The 20,855-nt window shown below is 46.7% G+C and overlaps 1 protein-coding gene across 2 annotated transcripts in view; it reads right to left on the bottom strand.

Annotated features, from left to right (window-relative positions):
* The window catches only part of LOC119181506 (nicotinic acetylcholine receptor alpha6), a 342,354-nt gene extending 321,997 nt beyond the window's left edge, over positions 1 to 20,357 (bottom strand). Inside the window, exon 1 of one of the 2 annotated variants that reach the window (XM_075888955.1) lies at positions 19,990 to 20,357. In XM_075888955.1, the coding sequence (XP_075745070.1) occupies positions 19,990 to 20,077 (88 nt within the window). In that variant the 5' untranslated portion in view covers positions 20,078 to 20,357. The remainder of the gene's footprint in view (positions 1 to 19,989) is intronic. The other variant, XM_037432764.2, reaches the window with a different exon arrangement.
* Positions 20,358 to 20,855: the final 498 nt, after the last annotated feature.

The raw sequence follows: 20,855 nt of genomic DNA, 5'->3' as shown, positions 1-20,855 counted from the left end.
TTAATCTGTCGCAGTCAAATCGCGATGACGGAGATATATATCCACCAATAAGCGTGAACGAAACTGCATTCTTCTTTACACGAAGACACACGTACTGATTGTCGTCATTTGAACTTATTGGGTGCGAAAGATAAGTCAAGTCTGTGCGAATGTAAACAATTACTTTGCTTCGTTCTTCGCAAGCGGCTGAACAAAAAGCTTCATAACCGGACAATCTATAAGGCGTTGATACGTTTGGTTCACTAATGACAACTATAGGGAATTGATTGGCCCGAACAAATTGGCGAAAGTCCGAGATACGGGACTTCATGCCTCTGGCATTCCATTGAAAAATCGACGCACTTTTAACTTCAGTGCAGAAGATGAAATTTTGTTGAGCCATTGTGCTTATACGAAGTTAGCAAGAACTGGATTCAGTGCATCCAGTATTTGCAGTGCACTCTTAGCAGACGGAGATTGTATGCTGCTCAGTAGCGTGCGAATCGTGGCAATTAATGATTGCACGATTGCCGTCACTTGCCTGTCTTGGTTGGAAAGATCTCGAACCGGGATCGCGGACTGGCCGTCATGAAACTCCTTCGGTTCGCTTGATGCTGCTTCCCTTTATTTATTTATTTATTTATTTATCACATACTGCGGACCAAAGTGCAGGCCACTCTGTCGCAGTTAGGGTATGCTCACTGGCTTTTTCCTTTACAGCCTTTCCCACGGCATGTGGTCTGGGAGGTAAAGTAGGTGGTACTGATGACGCTGGCAAACGTGTCGAGGAGGTAGCGGGCGTCCTCGAAGACCGACGTCGACGTGAACGACGCCTTCTGACTTTAGCTGCGGCTTCTCGATGAGATGAGTGATCGCGCACCATCTCCTTCAAGATGGCAATTTCTTTCTGAATCCGCGGGCAGTCCTTCGATGTGGCTTCATGGGATCCATTGCAATTAGAGCATTTCTTGACAGTTGCGACGCACTTATCCGCTTCATGGTGCTCGGCGCAGCGGTGGCATACCACCGAATTCTCGCAGACGCTGCTCACATGTCCAAGTTTCGTGCATTTATGGCACTGGAGAGGCTTTGGAATGAAAGGCCGCACAGCATGTCTGAAGTACCCCACCTTCACATGAGAGGGGAGTGATGTGCTCCTAAACGCAATCTTCACGCAGCGAGACTTGCCTAGCCGGGTGACATCAACAATGGGAGTATTAGTTGTTGACTTGACAAGAAATTGTAAGTCATTATTGGAAATAGTCACATCAATGTCGTAGATCACGCCGGTTACTACATCACATCCCAAGGAAACATGAGAGCGCACCTGGTTGCCGTCCAAGTCAGTTACACTGCGCCGAACGCCCAACGCACTTGCGTGCAAAACGTCCACAGCCAGTATATTCTTTCTGGCGTTCACTCTTATGTCCGTGATCTCATTAGGCACGAGCGTTTCCAGAGACCTCGACACAGACTGTCTGTTAAGGCGTTTCATGCTGACGGTAGGAAGTGCAGGCAGAAACAGGATGGTATAAGTGTTCGATTTTGGCGCTTCACTTACAGTTTGAATAGTTGAGGATGAGGATGTCCTCATGTTTCTCCTCTTCGCTTTGCGGCTCAGCACAGGTTGGAAACCGTCATCTGAAAAGTCCTCACTGCTGAGATAGTAAGCATGAGTATCTTCACTGTCGCTGTCACTCGCTTGTCCCATCCGCTTCCTGGAGGCGGCCGCCGCTGACGCCGCTGGTGCCGGCAGGCGCCCTGGATGGTCTACATCCATCCCCTCCAAGGGAGCAGCGAAAACTGATCAACAGACTTAAATTACAACTGAAATACGCCGGAGTTAGCAGAAGTAGCTTCTATTCAAAACACACTTCTTCGTCTTCTTTCCGAAGCTCCTTAAAGTGGCACCCATTTGTCCCTCGTAGTAGTCGTAGTCGTAGTGTGTAACCAGTCTTACGCTTTGACCTGCAAGGTGGTGCCGGTGGGAGATTTCTCCTGTGCTTTGTTGAACAATAAAAAATTCGCAGCGTGCGCGTTCATTAAAAGCCGAATTTTCCTGTCTCTCATTCCCCATTAGCAGCCATTGGCATGTACATTGAGCACTATCTGACAAGAAAGGGTTACTAGGTTATACTCGCTAGACGTAACCTCCTTGGTTTTAGAAAGGTTTAGCGAGCGTTAGGTCGCAGTGCCATGAATACAGTGAACTAGTATATACCATGAACTCGAGGTGGTCAAAGGTGGGAAGTAGACCCGAAGCGCAAGCCGTAAGAAAGTGTGCATGTGCCACCTCCCTTTTAGTCCTTGAAATGTCCGCTGGATGGCGGTGCTTCTATATGGAGAATATATGATGAAAAGATGCGAGATGGTGGTACTTGGAGTGTTCAACAGATGGACGAACGGACACACAGACAGATGCATGGACGGACGCGCGGATGGCTGCACGGTCGGATGGACGCATGGACGGACGCAGGGACGGACGCACAGATGGACGTGCGGACGCACAAACAGATGCACGCACGGACGGGCGGATGGGCACACGGACGGTCACACAGACGTACGCATGGACGGACAAGCAAGAACGAATGGACGGACGGATGCTTCGCATCACTCTCCATCATTCACTCCGTGGATATGCCGCTTTCTTTTTCTTTTTTTTTTCTGTGCAGGAGCTCGCTAGTAAACGTCGACTGCGTCGGCTTTGCGAGACGCCGACGCAAAAGCCCCAATTTAGTCGCAGAGCAGCTCAACACGACATCATCTGGGTACCCGCTCACGTGGATCATCCTGGCCACGAGGCGGCCAATTCTATCACTCGAAATTCGACCAACCGAGCAAGCCCGGCACCGCCGGGAATGGGTACGCGCGACGCACTTCTCACGTACCACGACATCACATTGCAATACCACCTCTCCCGCCTCACCTTCCCTCCCACCACACCAATCCCTTTCCCAGCACCAACAACACCTGTGGCGCCAACTTCAGGCCCGCGCCTTCCTTACTCCTGCACGTCTGGCCCTCTTCCACCCCGGAACGTACTCGCCGGCCTGCCGCTTATGTGGCAGCTCCATGACCAACTGTGAGCACATATTTCACTCCTGTCTGGCACACTTGCCCCCTGCCTCTTGGCACCTCAAAAGTCCGCAGCATAAGGAGGCTTTCCAGCCCCAGGGCGGACCTTCAACTTCAGCTGGCGACTTGGGCGGAGGACGTCGCGGCTAGGCACTGCCTGGACGCCACAGCCGGCAGCCTGAAGGTCGCCCAAAACGCAGCTTTTTTTTAGTTTTTAAAATATATTTTACTTTTTGGCCTTCGAACTAATAAAGTTTTTCATCACCACCACCACCAGACGCCGAGGGGAGGAATGCCTAAAGAAGAGGACAGTGAGAGCATAGAGCAGGGAGGGCGAGGGAGGGAGGGAGAGGAAGGGCAGGAGACGGAAGGAGACGCGCATGCGCAACGGGGGAGCGATCGCAAGAGGTTGTAGAGGAGTAGTGGAGAGAGTAACACAGTTTTTAGAGAGAGAAAAGGAGGAAAGTCGCGCATGCGTAATGTGAATGCTGAAAATTGAAGCGTGACATACCCGCAAGGGCGAATTTCTCCGCATCTAAATATCGGAGGAGCCTCTAATCTTTTAACTTTGGTGTCTGGTAGAACCAACAGTACGTGGGCTTTCGGCATCCCTTGTGTATTCATCGGATCAACATAGCTCATTCATAGCTTGAAGGACGCATGAGGTTCGCCTTCAAGAGCAGAACGCGATAGCGTAGTCTGGACCCGTGCCCGTCGCCATCTCCATTGCTAGCCTAGCTTCGGTTCTCGGTGCATGCCTCAATCGCGCCGCTAGAAAACGAGTGACTGTGCGCGTAACACTGGCCGTTTCAAACTGTCCCAGTCCCAGTTCAGTTGTTAACTGTCCCCTACACCATAATTATGCTCTCTGCGAATCAGCCAACGAGCAACACGTGAACTCAAGAGGTTGCTCCTTTTGTTAATGCTTTTTGCGGCTGATGATTAAATATGCACGTTCACTTTTAAATATGAATAAATATTCTTCACCTTTAAATTCACTTTTAAATTTGACTTTCCACTGCTTGACACTTTTTTGTTGTGTGTTTTTTTTTTACCAGACTCAAGCAATATCGGGGCTCTACTGTAGAACACCGGCTTGCCACGTAGGTGGCCCGTGTTCGATTCTCCCTCAAACCAAATATTTTTATGATCTATTTCATTTGCATCTTGATGTTATGGTCGCGCACAACATTATTTTTCGCTAACAACCGACGACGACGAAGATGACATTTCTGTGAAATGAGCTCTTCAATGCAATCGCGCTAACATGCCCCTAAACCGAACTGCGTTGAGCTCTAGCAGGGCCGTAGCCAAAGATCCAATCCTCCTCAGAAAATTTTCAAGTTTGCATGCGTATATAGTATGTATGCCCATACAAACGCATATCCACGAACATGCATAAAGAATAGTTGAACATGTCGCCCCCACCAAAAAAAAAAAAAAGCTTCTGGCAACGTTACTGGCTTCTAGCATAACCTCTCTTGTTAAATCAACGAACAGTTCAGGCATGGAAGAACAAAACTAACACGCTGAATGCGTGTTAACCGCATTTAGTTGACCAATCATGAAACTCAACTTTCTGTGCAGGTGTCGTCCACGACTCTTCCCGCAATCCAGCTCGAGGAGTGCGCATAAACTTGTAATCTATCGCCTTATATGAATTAGTCGGTTACCCAAACAGCGCGTTTTCGTTTGCGCATGTCTCATAGAACCAAACAATAATGTCACAACAGGCGGCGTTCATACTTTGTTTCTAAATAACGGAAACGAACAAAAGGAAGAGTGATGTAAAATAATATAAAAAATGTTCAAGCCGTCTGTAGCCGTCCTTCGTTTGCCAACAACAAGCCGATCTCGCAGCGCAGCCGATGGTAAACGGGGGCAGCATCTTATTGCTTGCACCGAGGTGCAACATTGATTCTGTTACCCGACGCCGCGACCTCCACAAAGCGTTGCTGCGTGACAGGCTGTCGCTTCGAACACGAAGGAAAACGAACTATCGTTGGCGTCGAACAAGGAAAAAAGAGAGTCCTTTTTTTCCTCAGCTTCTAAGCGACCGAGCTTTACGACTGAAAAGAGCAAAGCGCCTTGATAGAAAGCAGCCAAGATGGAGTGTATGGAAGGACCAAATACTCCACTACGTATACGCCACTCTTACACCTTTTCGTTTTTCCTTTCATTATTTCTTAAGTGATACCTAAGTTTCGGCTGGATAGGCTTTCCTAATTTCTTTTTATTTTTTTCTACTTCTTTTTCTTTCTTTCTCTCTTCCTTTCTTTTTTCTTCTTTCTTTACTTTTTTCTTCCTTTTCTTATTAAGTCAACCTCTCGTGCCTCGGGGTCGCTGATTGCCGGCATACTACCGTTTTCGTGACTCGGGATTATAAAATGTCTTTGTTGGTTTTTTTTTTTGTTCTTGTTGTTGTTGTTGTTGTTTCAGCGCCCTTCTTTTTGCTTTGTTTCCGTGAAGGCCACCCCCTCTAGCGGTGGCAAGATCATTTCTGAGCCGTGTCTCGCGGTCGCTGCTCGCGGATTCCGGTGCGCCCCGGTTGACAAAAGCTCGAGAGGATTCAATAATTGGTTTTTCAGGTTCGATCCGCTTTCGTAGTGATCCTCTCCCCAATTCTTTTGCCTGGATTCCTTTTTTTATCTCTTATTTTTCTCATCAAGCTTCCTTCTGGGGATTAGAAATAGAGAGAATAAATTGAGAGAAAAGAAGGGATTAAGCATACCCTATTTACTTCCACTACTTCTACTATTTTTCTGCACGGTCCTTCCAATTCCGCCGTCCTCTTAAGCAGAATAATTTGTTCTCTTCGTAGACCGCAGGCTTCGTTTGTATCGTTTTGAAGATTGACTCCTATACCGGCACTACACAAGACAGTAGAGGGCAGCACCTTGGTCGAAGTAATGTAGATCGTGAATGTGAGAACTTCTCTTGAGCTTAACTTTAGAGGAACAAGCAAGCAAGCAAGTCTCCCATTTTCCGTTCCCAATAAGTTTAGTTCTCAATAGCACAGCCCACGACACCGTGCGAGGCAATCACTCTGACCACTCGGACACTCTGATTGAAAGTTTGATGGCCATCTTTGAGAGCGCCGCTTGTGTGTATAAGCTCCGACTCGTCCTGAACAGCGACGAGCCTACATAACGACACAATCCGCGTTTATCTTTGAACCCGTACTTCTTGGTTCTATACAGTAAGTTACGAAGTAGGGTGTTCTTCGCCCCGAGAATATCCGTATGCGTGATCCTATTCACCAGCAAAATCAGACAGAACACGGAGCCTTTGACACCATTACTGAGCCTTTGACTGTGGCTACAGAAAAAGTGCTGAAATCGGGCTGCGTGATGAATCTTTCTCGTAGATTGGAATCACTGCCAATGTGTATCGGGGAAATTACAAGCGGTCTGCATCAAAAGAACACCGCCTGAAGTGGAACCGTCAGAGAGATCGCCTTTGTATCTTGGGCCTCCTGCATTGAACGTGGGATTCCTCAAGAAGTACGCCACGACTTTCGTCACCGCTCGCAGTTCATATACTCGTCCAAATTATTCATTATTTGTCATTTTACTGTACAATAACGTGGAAGCTTTTCCTCGCTTGCAGGTCAGCACAACGTAAGATTGATATTATCGGAATGTTTTCAAGGCTTTCCGAACCCCGAGCGGAATTATATGTTCAGGATACGGTACATGTTGAGTCTTACAGCTCTTCATACGCAAGCGAGGCCATACTAAAGCTGTACATAATCGCCTTGAATGGCATTTTCGCTGTTATTTGTGGTCCCGTCATTTTTTGCGCGCGTGTGTGTGAGTGCTTACATAGTTGGCATTACGAGGGAAGCAAGGGGGAACATAACATAAACGACATACTGCAAGATCGATTTGCTTAGATATATAAGCAACGTACTGCAGGTAAACGTATGTAAGGTACGCTAGTTTTGGGGATGCGGGGCTCGTGCCCGTGTTCACAAAACACGTGCCTTTTACACTAAAGCTTTTGAAAACAAAAAGTTTGCATCATGTGACCAACCAATCACAAAAAAATGGAAACAAAACCTTCTATTCATTGGGATTCTGATCACTTTTATTTCATGAGGACCCTAAGTAAAGAGAGAAATTCGGGAGTCGACACGTCTCGTCGACTCCGGCCTCCATCTGGACTCTCTCGACTCGAGACAACGGTGCTTTGCCGACTATGGCTTGGTGTCGCCTTCACCAAAGCTTTCGCCTTCTGAATTGGCATGGAAGATGGTGCTGCTTGCGGTCATTGCAGCAGCGATGAAACTATAGAGCACGTTCTCTGTCACTGCCCTCGTTACAGCATGTAAAGACGGCAACTAGCTGCTGCATTAGCTCGTCTTGACGACAGACCTTTGTCTGAACAATCAGTTCTTGAAAGGCGACATGATTTGTGTGCGCACAGAAAATCAGTGAAGGCCTTACTGAACTTTTTGTGTGGCAGTGGCCTATTGTATAGACTATAGCACCCCAGCTCCCCCCCCCTTTTTTTGCGCGCGTCTATTTCCCTCTTCGCTTTCTTTCCCGTCTTTCTGCCCCATTCCCCCTTCCCCTAGTGCAGGGTAGCAAACCGGATGCTCCATTTTTTGGTTAACCTCCCTGCCTTTCCCTCATTTTAATTTCTCTCTCGGGAGCACTTGTGCTATATAAAATGGGCAAGCGAAGCTGGGTATATGCATGCGTGACGAAATTTATTTATTTATTTATTTATTTATTTATTTATTTATTTATTTATTTCGCATTGGGCGATGCTCCCTCCAAACTGCTTTTATCTTTCATGCCGGCAATCGAATCTCCCCCCACTTGATTAGCAGCGCGACGCTTCTCCCGTTACAGGCAAGAATGACGTTCATGCCTCAATATAAAGGCAACTGAAACTTGGAAGCGTGAAATTATAAAAACTTGCATAAAAGATGAAATTTCCGTATCAAGAGTTGCTGATCCTTGACAAGCACACTATCAAAAAATATCTCTTGTTGGCAAACAGCGCGCATGAAAATTCACACGCAACCAGCACACCTATGAGGGTTACACTTCTGTACGCTCGCCGGCACCGCATATTTGGCGTACGACGTCGCTACCCACTAATTCAGTGGTTTTTATAAACGGGGGACGGCTTTAAGCTCTCCCATAGTAGAGTGCCTGGCACTCTAAATCGTTACCCACTTTTTTACCCCCCCCCCCCCCAAACGTGGGACGGCTTTCAGCTCTCCCATAGTACAGTACAAAGTACTGTAAATCGTTAACCAGGAGGAGGAAACTTAAGCGGAATGATATGGAGGTTAGCCAATTCTTAGACCGTCTGGCTGCCCTGTGCTGGGAAAAGGGGTGAGAGGAATAAAACATGATAAAAAAATGTTGCAAAGAGAGAGAAAGAGAAATTACAAAAAAATAGGGATCGTTAACCACTTCTTCCAAACAAACGCGAGGCAATGCAGCGTCATCAAGTGTGAAGCCCAGGGGACGGCTTTCAGCTCTCCCATAGTAGAGGAGTACCGAGCTCTCTAAGTCGCTAACCAGTTATTCTTTTAAAGACGATAGTCTTTCTTGGGAACCTTCGACGGAAAAATTTTTGTCTGTCTGTCTGTCTGTCTGTCTGTCTGTCTGTCTGTCTGTCTGTCTGTCTGTCTGTCGTCTGTCTGTCTGTCTACATTTGTCTGTTTGTCCGCCCTAACGATACCTCAAACGGCACCAAACGGCCAACCCCATCTGCAGCGCCCACCAATATTAAATATTGCTCAAGGTTTAGCGTTCATAGTTGTGCGATTGTGAATTGAAAAGCAATTATTGCGCATATTTGAGGCACCACAACAACGCTTCGATGTTTTCTATGTCTGCCTTCATACTAGAAGTGGCACACACAAGTAACGCTAAGGAATGTAGCGTTTAATCACGCTGCGCTGACAGTGCAACGCGATACTCAAAAAGTTGTTTCCAACGCTTTACTATACGACGTCACGGTGGTGGCACCTGCCCGTCGCTTTGCGTTCTACACCTTATCACCTCCGAGACTGGCGCGCATCTTTCTCCGCGGGCTGCATGCCTTCGTTTTTGAAGATAACTGCCAGATGGCACTTGTGTCTAACGTGCCTAGATGCGCTAGTTCGCCTCCGCCACACGCTCGAGGCACTCTAACGCAGCGCCTGCAGAATGCCATTCACCGATTTTCTTGCGCAGAACATCAAATAAACGTTTTGTTCACTTTCTCCAGACGCAAGACTATCGTCCTTCGACGACATTTACAGTGTACCATGTAGATTCGGGCAATTTTTTTTTCTGAACACACCATAAAAGGTTTGCTTAAACGTGCTCATTGAGTAAGGAATGAGCGAACGCTCTCTCAAAGAAGTGCGCTGCTATATGTGAGGGTGGTGATGTGGCCATAAGTCAAACATAGAGACACTGCTGGGATCTGCACAGTGAGGAATGCCCGCCAATCACACCCGTCAAGTAAAGTGCCTCCATGCGTCACATCGAGTTTTCCCCGAGTACAAGCCGGGTGGCAGGTGGTGTCCTCTTATGCGCAGGTCGTATGATGACAGATCGAGAACGACTGTCTCTCGCGCGACACCACTTATCCGCCATAGCAGTGACAACATACTGACGTAGGCTCACAGATCGAGAAAGAATGGTCCAATATACTTCAGGTGGGGTACACCGTACTTCCTATATCTGTTGTCATGTGGAAACAACGGCTTAGAGCCCCGTGAACGATTATGTCTATTGTAGCGTGTACAGAAGGAAGGCGACACAGCAGTATACGACGCAGAGGCAGGCCTTTCTGTCTCTCTCTCTTGTGCGCTGTGTGGTTAAAATGAAATACCAACAAGTCTAAGACCACGCTCTTTCAAGTTATACTGTTTAGGTTCATATTCAGTCCTTTTCTTTATTTATTTCAACTGCTTTTTATCGTTTATTATCTATTCGTAAAACTTTGCTATTGCTTGCACCGGTAGTTATGAACTAATGACGATATTGCGGCTACTCTTTATTCATCGTCTTGTGATACTGCTTGCACCACCGGTTGTAGGCTGGTGGCAATATTGTGACTATGGTCAGTCTGACTGTGCGAGTGCACTGCCACCATCTTCCACACCCACTTTTTCTATCTGTTTCTCTCCCCCTAATACTCCTCGAATAATTACTTTCCTCTTGATTATTATTATTATTATTATTATTATTATTATTATTATTATTATTATTATTATTATTATTATTATTATTATTATTATTATTATTATTATTATTATTATTATTATTATTATTATTATTATTTTTATTACCTCTCTAAACTCCATAGAATAAATGAAAATATCTCTATTTAGTTTAAAGCATGTCCACCACTCACTACTTGGCAATCCCCTATTCTTGGTATGAGCCACCGTCGTATATTAATAAGAAGAAATGCCCTAGTAAGACGCGCTTTTAATCTAAATTTCTAGTTTTATTTAAATTTCTCGATCTATTTTCAACATTCTGCCGTCTTGGCCTTAGCTCATGCCCCTTTGAGTGTTAGGGCCATCAGAAAGAGGATATCGTCATAACCATTATCTACGCTTGCCGATATTACTATTCAAGAGGAAGGGGCAAGTTTAAAGCGCTGACAGAGAAGTAATACGGAAACAAAAAAAAAAGAGTGACAGGTCCCAAAGACTTGACAAAACAACGTCAAAACGATGTTCGAGAGAAACGCCGATGTTCTTTAACACGAGCGACAGCGATTTCGGAGCAACAGATGTTCCTGGCGCCATCCTTTTGACAAGAGAATGGCGTAGACAAGAAGCACGCTTTTGCACCTCAATCCTTGCGTCTTCGTGACGCCGAAAAACAATTCAATCTCATGGTCCACTCCTCATTTTGCTACCGTGACAAAGCGGGTAAGGCCGAGTCAGTGTGGCCGTATAAAACGTTTGCTTTGTTTGGTAGGACTTCTATCTATCTATCTATCTATCTATCTATCTATCTATCTATCTATCTATCTATCTATCTATCTATCTATCTATCTATCTATCTATTTATCTATCTATCTATCTATCTATCTATTTATCTATCTATCTATCTATCTATCTATCTATCCATCTATCCATCTATCCATCCATCCGTCTATCTATCTATCCATCCATCCGTCCGTCTGTCTATCTATCTATCTATCTATCTATCTATCTATCTATCTATCTATCTATCTATCTATCTATCTATCTATCTATCTATCTATCTATCTATCTATCTATCTATCTATCTATCTGTCTGTCTGTCTGTCTGTCTGTCTGTCTGTCTGTCTGTCTGTCTGTCTGTCTGTCTGTCTGTCTGTCTGTCTGTCTGTCTGTCTGTCTGTCTGTCCGTCCGTCCGTCCGTCTGTCTGTCTGTCATGATGATGACGATGATTAGGGACAGGTGAAGATGAACCGCACACATACTTGGACATTTATTTCTTTATATACTTATTTTACATGTTAAGCCACTTAGCGCATTTAACGAATGTGCGTACATTTTCCTGTGCCGCACTGTTTGCAAGTGTCTTCAAGAAATTATGAATTATATAGGATGTCTTGGGAGGCCGCCCCGGCACTTTAACTTGTCAATTGCAGTGGATGCTTCGTGTAGACCCAGTTTTATTTTTCATTTATACTTATTTTCATAGTCGGGAGTTTTTGGCCACGAGGAGACAAAAAGAACGACTAACCGGACGGCGTGTCGTCTTTTATTTTGTGTGCTCATCAGCGTGGTTAGCTGGAAATCCTCCTGAATATGTGTCACTAACGAGCTCAAACAAGCGATAGTTTATAATTTTTTTAAGTTCTTACATTTTTTTATTTTTTCTTTAATTTTTTTTCCTTTTCACAACCGCGCCACTACAGTGATATAAAATAACTTTCTGCCTTCATTATGAGCGCCAAAAGGGAAGAAACATGAACCCCGTGAAATATGTTTTTTTTATGTACCATAGGCGAAAAAAAAAAAGCGTGGCGTCAGACGAGTGGGCTGAACCAAATCGGAGGAAACTTAAGCTTCGCCATTAAGGGTGAAACGCGAGAGCTTCACTTTGCGCTCCGCCTGTGTACTCACTGCGTGTAGGTAAGACATTAGGAAGTTTTCGGAATGGGCCCCCAAAGCCCATTGCGTATGCACGCCTTGCGTCAAGCAGGAGCGAAGAGTTTTCGAATGGGTTCTGCGGTGCTTTAGATACTCACCCAATTCTTGCCCATGTATGTCATCACGTTTGTCCAACGCAAAGCTTTTGGCACAGCTTTTGGATATTCCACTAAATTTGAGAAATAGCGTCCCCAACGCAAAACCCGAAATGTTGTTTGGATTTTGCGCATGCGCAGTGTCCTCAACGCTATTTTTGGGGGGTCCCTATTAGAAAACTTCCTAATAAGCGCTCTTCTTGATTGCTGGTGATTATGTTGCCGATCCCTTCGTAATGGATTAACCGCATCAGACCGCCTACTCGCAATGCAGTTCACGTGGTGGGACGTCTGATGTGCAAAAGTTTCACGCGTAAATGACGTCAATTTTTTTTGTGTGTGGTTCGTGTAGTTTTCTACGTCGGCTTGACATCTCCTCCTAAAAAGGGCTCTACGCAACTACATTGAAATTGCACGAAGCGCCAACATAAAGAAAGTGTCCTCCTTTTCATTCGCTAAACGCCACGGATGCAACGCATTCACGGGGTTCAGATATGCACCTTGTCGAAGAAGCCTCACCGGACGCTGTCATAAAGAAGTTTTAGAATAACATTAGCTGGAGCTGCGGGCGTTGCGGGCATAGCGGGTGCCATATGAGTGATTGATTGATATGTGTGGTTTAACGTCCCAAAACCACCATATGATTATGAGAGGCGCCGTAGTGAAGGGCTCTGGAAATTACGACCACCCGGGGTTCTCTAACGTGCACCCAAATCTGAGCACACGGGCCTACAACATTTCCGCCTCCATCGCAAATGCAGCCGCCGCAGCCTGGATGGGCGCGATACGAGTTTTAGAATAGCGTTTGCTTCCCCTGAGGAAATGTCTAGGGACTTTCACCACGAACGCAAACCCAAATGCACGGAACCTACTCGCAGGATTTTGCGGGCCTCGCGGGCCGCGATCGCCGCACGCTATTTTGGATTTTCTGCGTGCGGGCCGCGAACGCGGACGGCGACTCGCGTTACGACTCGTGCGCAGTGGCTGCAGCGACCACACCACAAGGGCTCGCGGTCCGCTATTCTAAAGCTCTCTGTAATCATCTGTAGGCTGCTAATGTGCGTGACCCCTCGAAAATGCCCTGTCGAAGCTGTGACGTTAGCCTTCGTATACTCCTGTGCAACAGTTGAGAACTAAAAAGTTATATACTCTCATCAGGCAAGCACGGCTGTAAGCAGTCGCAGGCAGTATATAGCGTAACAAAGGGGTAGCAAACCAGGCCCGTGCCCCCCCCCCCCCGACTCTTTACCATGACGTACTGAGCGAAAGACATCCATTTCAAAAAGGTGCCCCCTTCGCCACCCTAAAATCAAACAGGTGACCCCTCCGAAAAAAAATCACAGCATATCCACGGAGTAAATGATGAGGAGTGGGGCGGAGCTTCGGAGGGTTTTATAGGTAAACCGTAAATCATCCGTTCATCCGTCCGTACGTCCGTCCGTATGTCTGTCTGTCTGTCTGTCTGCCTGTCTGTCTGTCTGTTTGTCCGTCCGTCCGTCCGTTCATTTGTCCGTCTGTCTGTCTGTCTGTCTGTCTGTCTGTCTGTCTGTCTGTCTGTCCATCCGTCCATCTGAGTGAGTCATGGAAGTAGGTGGTCACGTACAAGCTAGGAGTGACAGACTCACGGAAAACGTTTCTGCCTACGCCCCTGCTCAGGGCAAGCATACTGGTTAAGAAACCAGCATTTTGGATTGTGGGAATATGGGTTCAAACACTAGCAAAGAAAACTTGCTTGATTTGTTTAAACATGGTGGTGATTGGCTTGCATGACAAAGGAATTGAGAGATTGATGGATGGATGGCTTCCTCGCTGAGTTGGCGTCGGCGTTCTTCCGCATTTAATCAAGTGTGCAGCGCATATGTCCGCTAACCGAAGAAATGGAAGGAAGTAGGGGTCCAACTTGGCAGCGACACTTAAGGCAACAGTGCACTTTTGTATCTCGGTTTGTTTTTAGGGGACAAAATCAATGTCGTGTCATTGTGGTAAAAATAAAAATGCGATTGATTGATTGATTGATTGAATGAATGAATAATTGATTGATTGATTGAATAATTGGTTGATTTGAATATTTCCACAAGTTATTCATAGACGACGCCTTAAAATTCCTGCGTGATACCAAAATTTGCAGTGAAATCTAGGGGGGGGGGGGGGGGTCACTTGTCTATTTTCCACCCTTAAAAAAGCATCTGCGGGCACCGAACTCGAGCGCTGCCCGATTCATTTTGCCGTGTTCTCTGTGGTTCTTACATATAGCGCTATAAACATATTTTTGGAAACTCGCTCAAATAATGCATTTCTGTCCAGAAAACACTGGATTGGTGCAAACGAAATTAGGAAATGCCGCCCACCTCTGTTCGTGATAGGTGCGAATGCGTGCACCTGTATATAGGATAGAGCCAGACAACACCACCTTGATGTAAAAAAAAAAGAAAGAAAATTTTCTTTGGCCAACCAGATGGCGACTCGTTGCGAGGTGTGTGGGTGGCTACCTCCATAGAGTTTCCCAAAATTAACTAGAGGGCACTCTGGCGCTGCGATCGTTCAGCGACCATGAGAATGATGGGTAGTACACACATTTGCCTAGTCTTCGTACTTGCGGGCGGCGAATCGTACTTGTGGCTTCGTTTATTGCTGTGTTTCGGTTTTGTTTTGAAAGAAAGAACGAATACATTTAAACTTAGTGACTTTATTCAAAACGGTAGGCCTAAAAAAAATAAGGTTGTGAAGCGCGAACGGTGCACATTTGCTAATTTATGTTTTCGTAAAAAAAAACAGCTCCAAGCCACACGAACACACACGAAGCCAGAAGCAGGCCAGAAGTACGAAAATTAGACAAATGTGTGTACTACCCATCATTCCCATGCTCGCTGAAGCGCCGTGTGTTGCAGCTCCCATAGACACTAGCGTCAGAGTTCCCTCTAGTGTATATTGAGAAACTCTATGGCTACCCCAATTATAGGCACAGCGAAAGAAAGAACAGAAAGGGAAGTATAACACCTGTGTCCCACGTTGAACTACTGATCGGGATTAGGCTTCATCTGGATCAGATTTCTCTACTGTGAATGGCTATACCTCCTACAAATCGCGTAATGTGTAGCCAATCACGATCGTGAAAATTCCACCCGGATCAGGCTTGATTACGATCAAAAGTGATCGTGTGACACCGGAATCAGAGGCGTCTTACATGAGACAAAGTGCATTACGCATGCGTCGGCATAGCTGCATTATCAGATAAGGATAAATAGATAAGTTTTCCCAGCAGCACTTTGAGCTCCTTTGTTTGTTAAAAAAAAACTGTGATGAATGCGCACGAGAGCATGCGCATTGACTGCGCTATGAAATCTTCCTTCCTCTGTGGAATGAAATTAGTTGGAACTTGGCACCCGCCCTGTTCCTTTGTGTTTTTCATCCTCGTCCGATTGGCGCGGAAAAGTATACCCAGTTATGAACCAGTACCAACTATAGCTCAATTCAAGACTGCCTGCAGAACAGCTCCGCGTTCAGAAAAAAAAAACAACCCTCGTTTGCCGAAGTTTCGTGAAATAAAGAATTTCGCCTCCCTATATGTACTGCAACGAGTACACATAGCATCATAGTTTTTTTTCGGTTTTTTTTTTTCAATCATCGGATTTTGACGACGACCGCGTCTCGACGTAGCGGCACGCTGATGCGTCCAAGATTTGTTTTGACAGCCTCAACTCTCCGCGATTTATGTTTGAAACTTAGAGGAGACATTTTCTGCACCGAAGACTGGAGATATTAGAGCTCTTTTCGTGGTACAGTATATAGTTAAAACCGTCATCTGTATACAATTGAAAAATTAAACAAAGACAAAAAGTTTTTTGTGTGTCTTGCAAATAAAGCGCCTTTGAATTTTTTTTATACTCAGAACTCGTAGAATCTACTAGGCAAATAAAATGGAATTTTATTATCTTTTTCCGGCCCGAAAACAGGGAAGGGGAAGGGTTAACGCTGTGCTCTCGGCACCTGGCAAAAGGTTGAAGTAACATTGCCAGGCAACGTTCATAAAAAAACCTCCAGCTGATTTTTTAAGCGATCGGCAATGTATAAATCATTTTTATGTAAATGAGATAAGCCCCAAAGGACGTAAAAATTAGTAGACAGCGATCGCCTAGAAGTAGGAGGAGGAGGAGGAGGAGGAGGAGGAGGAGGAGGAGGAGGAAAGTTTAAGCGGAAGGACAGGGACGTTAGCCAGTTCTTAGACCGGCTGGCTACCCTGTGCTGGGGAAAGGGATGAGGAGAATGCAGGATGACAAAAAGAAATGTTGCAAAGAGAGAGAGAGAGATTGCAAGAAAATAGCGACAGAGGATAGGCAACATCAAAGAGTATAAGGCATTAAAGTCTGTCTCTGAGGCCAGTTGTCCGCAAAAAGCGCAGCAAAGCTTTCAAAGCCTTCTGGGCTGAGGATGGGCTCGGCCAATGACCCAGAATCCTTTGTTCCGACAAGGGCCGATCATCCAGTCTATCCAGAGCTGCAGTTAGTTCTTGTCTTGGTGCGTTGTATTTACTTGGCCGCCTTTGACAACAAAATACGTCCACCCACTGCAACGCCAGCCAGCATGTTTAGCGCATTTTTTAAAATTAAATTTACGAATGGGCAGGTTGCTGCCAACGCGTGAAGGCAGTTGTTCCTCTTTTCTTGCGCAATAGTTGACGTGCAATGTAGATAAGAAGGACGTAACTGTACTAAGGCACGTAGTAAAACACTCGCGCATTCGGTCCGAGTTGCTAAAAACAAAGATCTGTCCATGCAACACAAGTGTTGAAAAAAACAAAACAAGCAGCAGTATATATTGAAGCAATTTAAACGTCCACACAAAACATCCAAAGTCCACAGAAATGTTTTCAAAGCCAATCACGTCTCTTGAGAAATATCTACGGAATGCTGCACTGAAACTGCAACAATGATGTTTTCACAAAGAATTCTCCGTCAAAAAATGAAAACACCAGAATATTGTAGCAAAAGCATACCGGTTAACAATAACGCGCACACTTTATTTTTTTTTTCAACATTTAGCATTTTTCATGCCCACTGTAGCATTTTCAATATATCGTAAACGTGAAATATGCGAACGCAGCGAGCATATAAGCAGCCGCAACGTGTAAGTGCTTCCCGTTTCATTGTCTGTTATGAAAAGAAAGGGGGTAACCGGCGGCCACATTTTGTCGATGGCCGAGCCATTCACTATTGTCGCGCCCGAATGCGTGGAGGCACGCGCAGTATGACAGCACGAGGGGGCTCGAAACTAGGCATATGAGATGTCGCTCCCGGACGAAAACGGCAGGCCCGCCGAAAGCGAGCGAGTTGAATGCAGGCGCTGTGCAATACCGGGTGGTACGATTGCGTCAGCTGACAGGTCGGTATAATGGCCATAGCCTGATGATGCATTATTATTATTATTATTATTATTATTATTATTATTATTATTATTATTATTATTATTATTATTATTATTATTATTATTATTATTATTATTATTATTCGAGGTGGTGGTGATCACTTCACCGGCTTGTTTCACTCATCGTGTTTTGTTAGTAACGAAGTCGTGGGTTCGACACGCAGTGACACCAGAAAGATATCAATATTTTATGAAGGCGCTTCGATCTCTCTCTTGCAATGCGAGAGTTGCTTTTAGGAGTTAAATATACCTAGACTCAGAACTTTTCAACAGGTTACAGAGGGATTACACAACTTACCTGCATGCACAATCACGCAGTGAAACCGATAAGCGCATGAAGATGGCGAAGAAAAGCACACACACACACACAGCGCTTGTGCGATAATTGTATATTGAAAACTTACTGAAAAAAAAAATACACTGCTCTCTTTGTTGCCTCTTTGTCCTTCGTCGTCGCAGGTTTCAATGTGTCACTGCGGCAACTAGTTCGGATCAAGCCTCTGATTCAATATAATTACACGTAATACGCGTTTCGCTGCTGATAATACGTTAATTTATGCTCCCAGCTTCACCTCTCTCGACAGGAAATAAATTAAGTCGAAGTATTTTGGACACGTCGCCGACGTGACGCCTTTCTCGCGGTTCCGCAGAACAAGAATACGAAACCAAGGACTTGATTTCCGGTAGCGGTGTTCGCATTTTAATTAATGGCGGGCTCTCCTCCGCGAGGTAAGCAATACAAATATGTAGTGAAAAAATGTTTTGGGCACCTTCCACTAGTGCGCCTCACAGCGCTTAACCCCGCGAGTCAATCAAAAAGAAAGGCGATGCACTCTTTTGTATTCGCCCGCAAGGTTTTTCATCATCACTCATGCGGCCAGTGTCGGCGCTTGGCGATAAAAGCAAAGCGGGCCTTAGGAGCGTGTGAAGAATGACGCCGGTGATTAATGCATCACTGTCCCAGAGGCGCGCCGCGTCGGCTACGGCTGCACAATATGCATCCGCGCCACCGCCAAACTCCTTTTGTTATCTCTGCTTCGTCACCTTTCCGCGGCTCACAAAAATGCGAGCTTTGTGTGCCGGCTACGTACAGAATGCGATGCTTGAATTCAAGCTCGAATACGCTGCGCTGAGCGAGGTCTTATTCTCCGTTTTCTACACATCCAGGTGCAACGCTGTGGAAGCTGTGCGAGAAGTTTGGTCAGCCAAATGTGCCTGGACTTCGTCGTAAACGTGGCCTCCGTGATTGAATCCGTCCGCCCACTATAGGGACTGACCGTGGAGGCCACGAAACGAAAATAAAGCGGTACTCAGGGATAAAAAACAACCTGTTGACAAAAAAATAACGTATTTCGTCTATTTCTAAGACAAAAAGCAGCATTTATAACAAGTCTAAACACTAAACAACGATGTGATTACGGGTGGTGAAATCATTAACCTATTTCGTGGAGAATCTACTGCAAGAAGGCCCACTACAATTGTCATAGCGTTGCACCATAACGTACGGAACGTGGTAATATTAGCCCTAGTAGTAGTAGTAGTACGTAGTAACGCAGTAAAACGTAGTAATGTTAGCGATATAGGGTGCGCAATACGGTGTGCGCGTCCAGGAGCTGAAGATTTCCCTTAACACATGTAGAAGTGTGTCGGTTTCTCATAAATTCGTGGTCCACATAGGATGCGCTGATCAGATTATTCGCAATAGGACCCTTGCTGCAGATCGTGCGTCGAGAGAGGAGAACTAGCGCAGTGTAGTAACCCCGCGTTACAACTATAGGTCCATTAGTATTCGCTCTTCGGGAAAGAACTATGCAGCGCTCATGATCAGCGTGTACTGTTTCAAGGCCTCGTCAGCAGCGAGACATACCCGACCCTATCGCGAAGATGCACACAGCCAGCGGTTCTCGTATGTGGCCTCCCGCTACCCCGCAGCCAGAAGTGGTAAGATTAGAGGGCGCGCGCATCGCCATGACAATTTTTTTTCCCGGCGTAAGCATAGCGCATGAATGAAGCGTATTCAAGCACGCCAGCATAGAGAAAGAAGAAGATATGACGCCAGTCCGTTTATTTGAGTGGTATCTTGCCGGCGAACAATGCAAGAATGAGCGGCGGTGGAAGCGCGTGCACATCTGGAATGGCCCAGTCTATTCATAGACAACACAGGTAACCTGCAGGAAACAAGGGACACGCGTCCGCGTATGTAGGTCTAGTACGCAACTCGTAGGTTCGCGCCAGCTCGCAGTTGGCGACCGGTCCACGTCGTCGTGCGACAGTTTCGAAGACTCGGGAAAGCCGGGACTCACCCTGAGGCGCGGTGAGCAGCACGGCGATCCACAGCAGGTTGGCGCAGAAGCCTAGCTGCAGCGGCACAGACAGGCGTCCGGGGCGCATGGTCCGCGTCGTGGTGCGCCGCGAGTGGTGGGCCTGCGGGCCTCTTCCAGCTGCCGCCGCCGAGAAGCAACAGGCGGCCGCGGCGGCGTCAGCACAGCAGCCGGCGGTAGCCGGCAGCGGCGACAACAGGTGCCGCCGCCGCCTCCGCGGGTGAGGGTCGAAGCAGCGCGGGGGGCCCGGCTCCAGAGCAGGGCCCCGGGCTCGAGCCGCCGCCGCTCATCGGCCCCGCGTTGGGCGGCCTGGTCGCGTCGTCGTCGTCTCAACGCTCTGCGCGCCGCCGCCGCCTCCTCGCGTGGCTTCGCCGCTCGAGAGCGCCGCGTCCGACTCGGCGCGCTCGTGCGCCGGGAACCGCGGCGCGGCGCTGCGGGCGCATGCGCCCCTGGCCGCAAGGTGCGCCGGCGCGCGATGTCCTACGAAGGCTGACCCTAACCCTGCGCACTGGTCTAGTTTCGAAGTGCCGGGTGCATGGGGCACTGGGTCGAACTTCTCAGTTGGCGGGTGGTCAAGCACCGCTGCACATACAAAACCTGCGAACCAGACGTACGTTCAGGAGAATATGGAGGCTCACGGTGACGAGCGAAGTTGCCGCAAGCACGAAGATAACTTCTCGAAACGTTCGCTTCGGAGTGTGGCAGCTTGGGCTAGTTGGTATGGCATGACGATAGTTATAGCGCGAGAACAAAACGACGACACAGAGACAAGAAGGACACGAAAGACACGAGCGCTAACTTCCAACCGAGTTTATTGCGCTGAGCATGAAAAATATATAGAGGAGACA

The sequence above is a fragment of the Rhipicephalus microplus genome, chromosome 3 (genome assembly GCF_043290135.1).
Source record: "Rhipicephalus microplus isolate Deutch F79 chromosome 3, USDA_Rmic, whole genome shotgun sequence".
NCBI classification, from domain to species: Eukaryota; Metazoa; Arthropoda; class Arachnida; order Ixodida; family Ixodidae; genus Rhipicephalus; species Rhipicephalus microplus.
The sequence above is the reverse complement of the archived record's forward strand: the minus strand, read 5'-3'. Positions and strand labels throughout refer to the sequence as shown.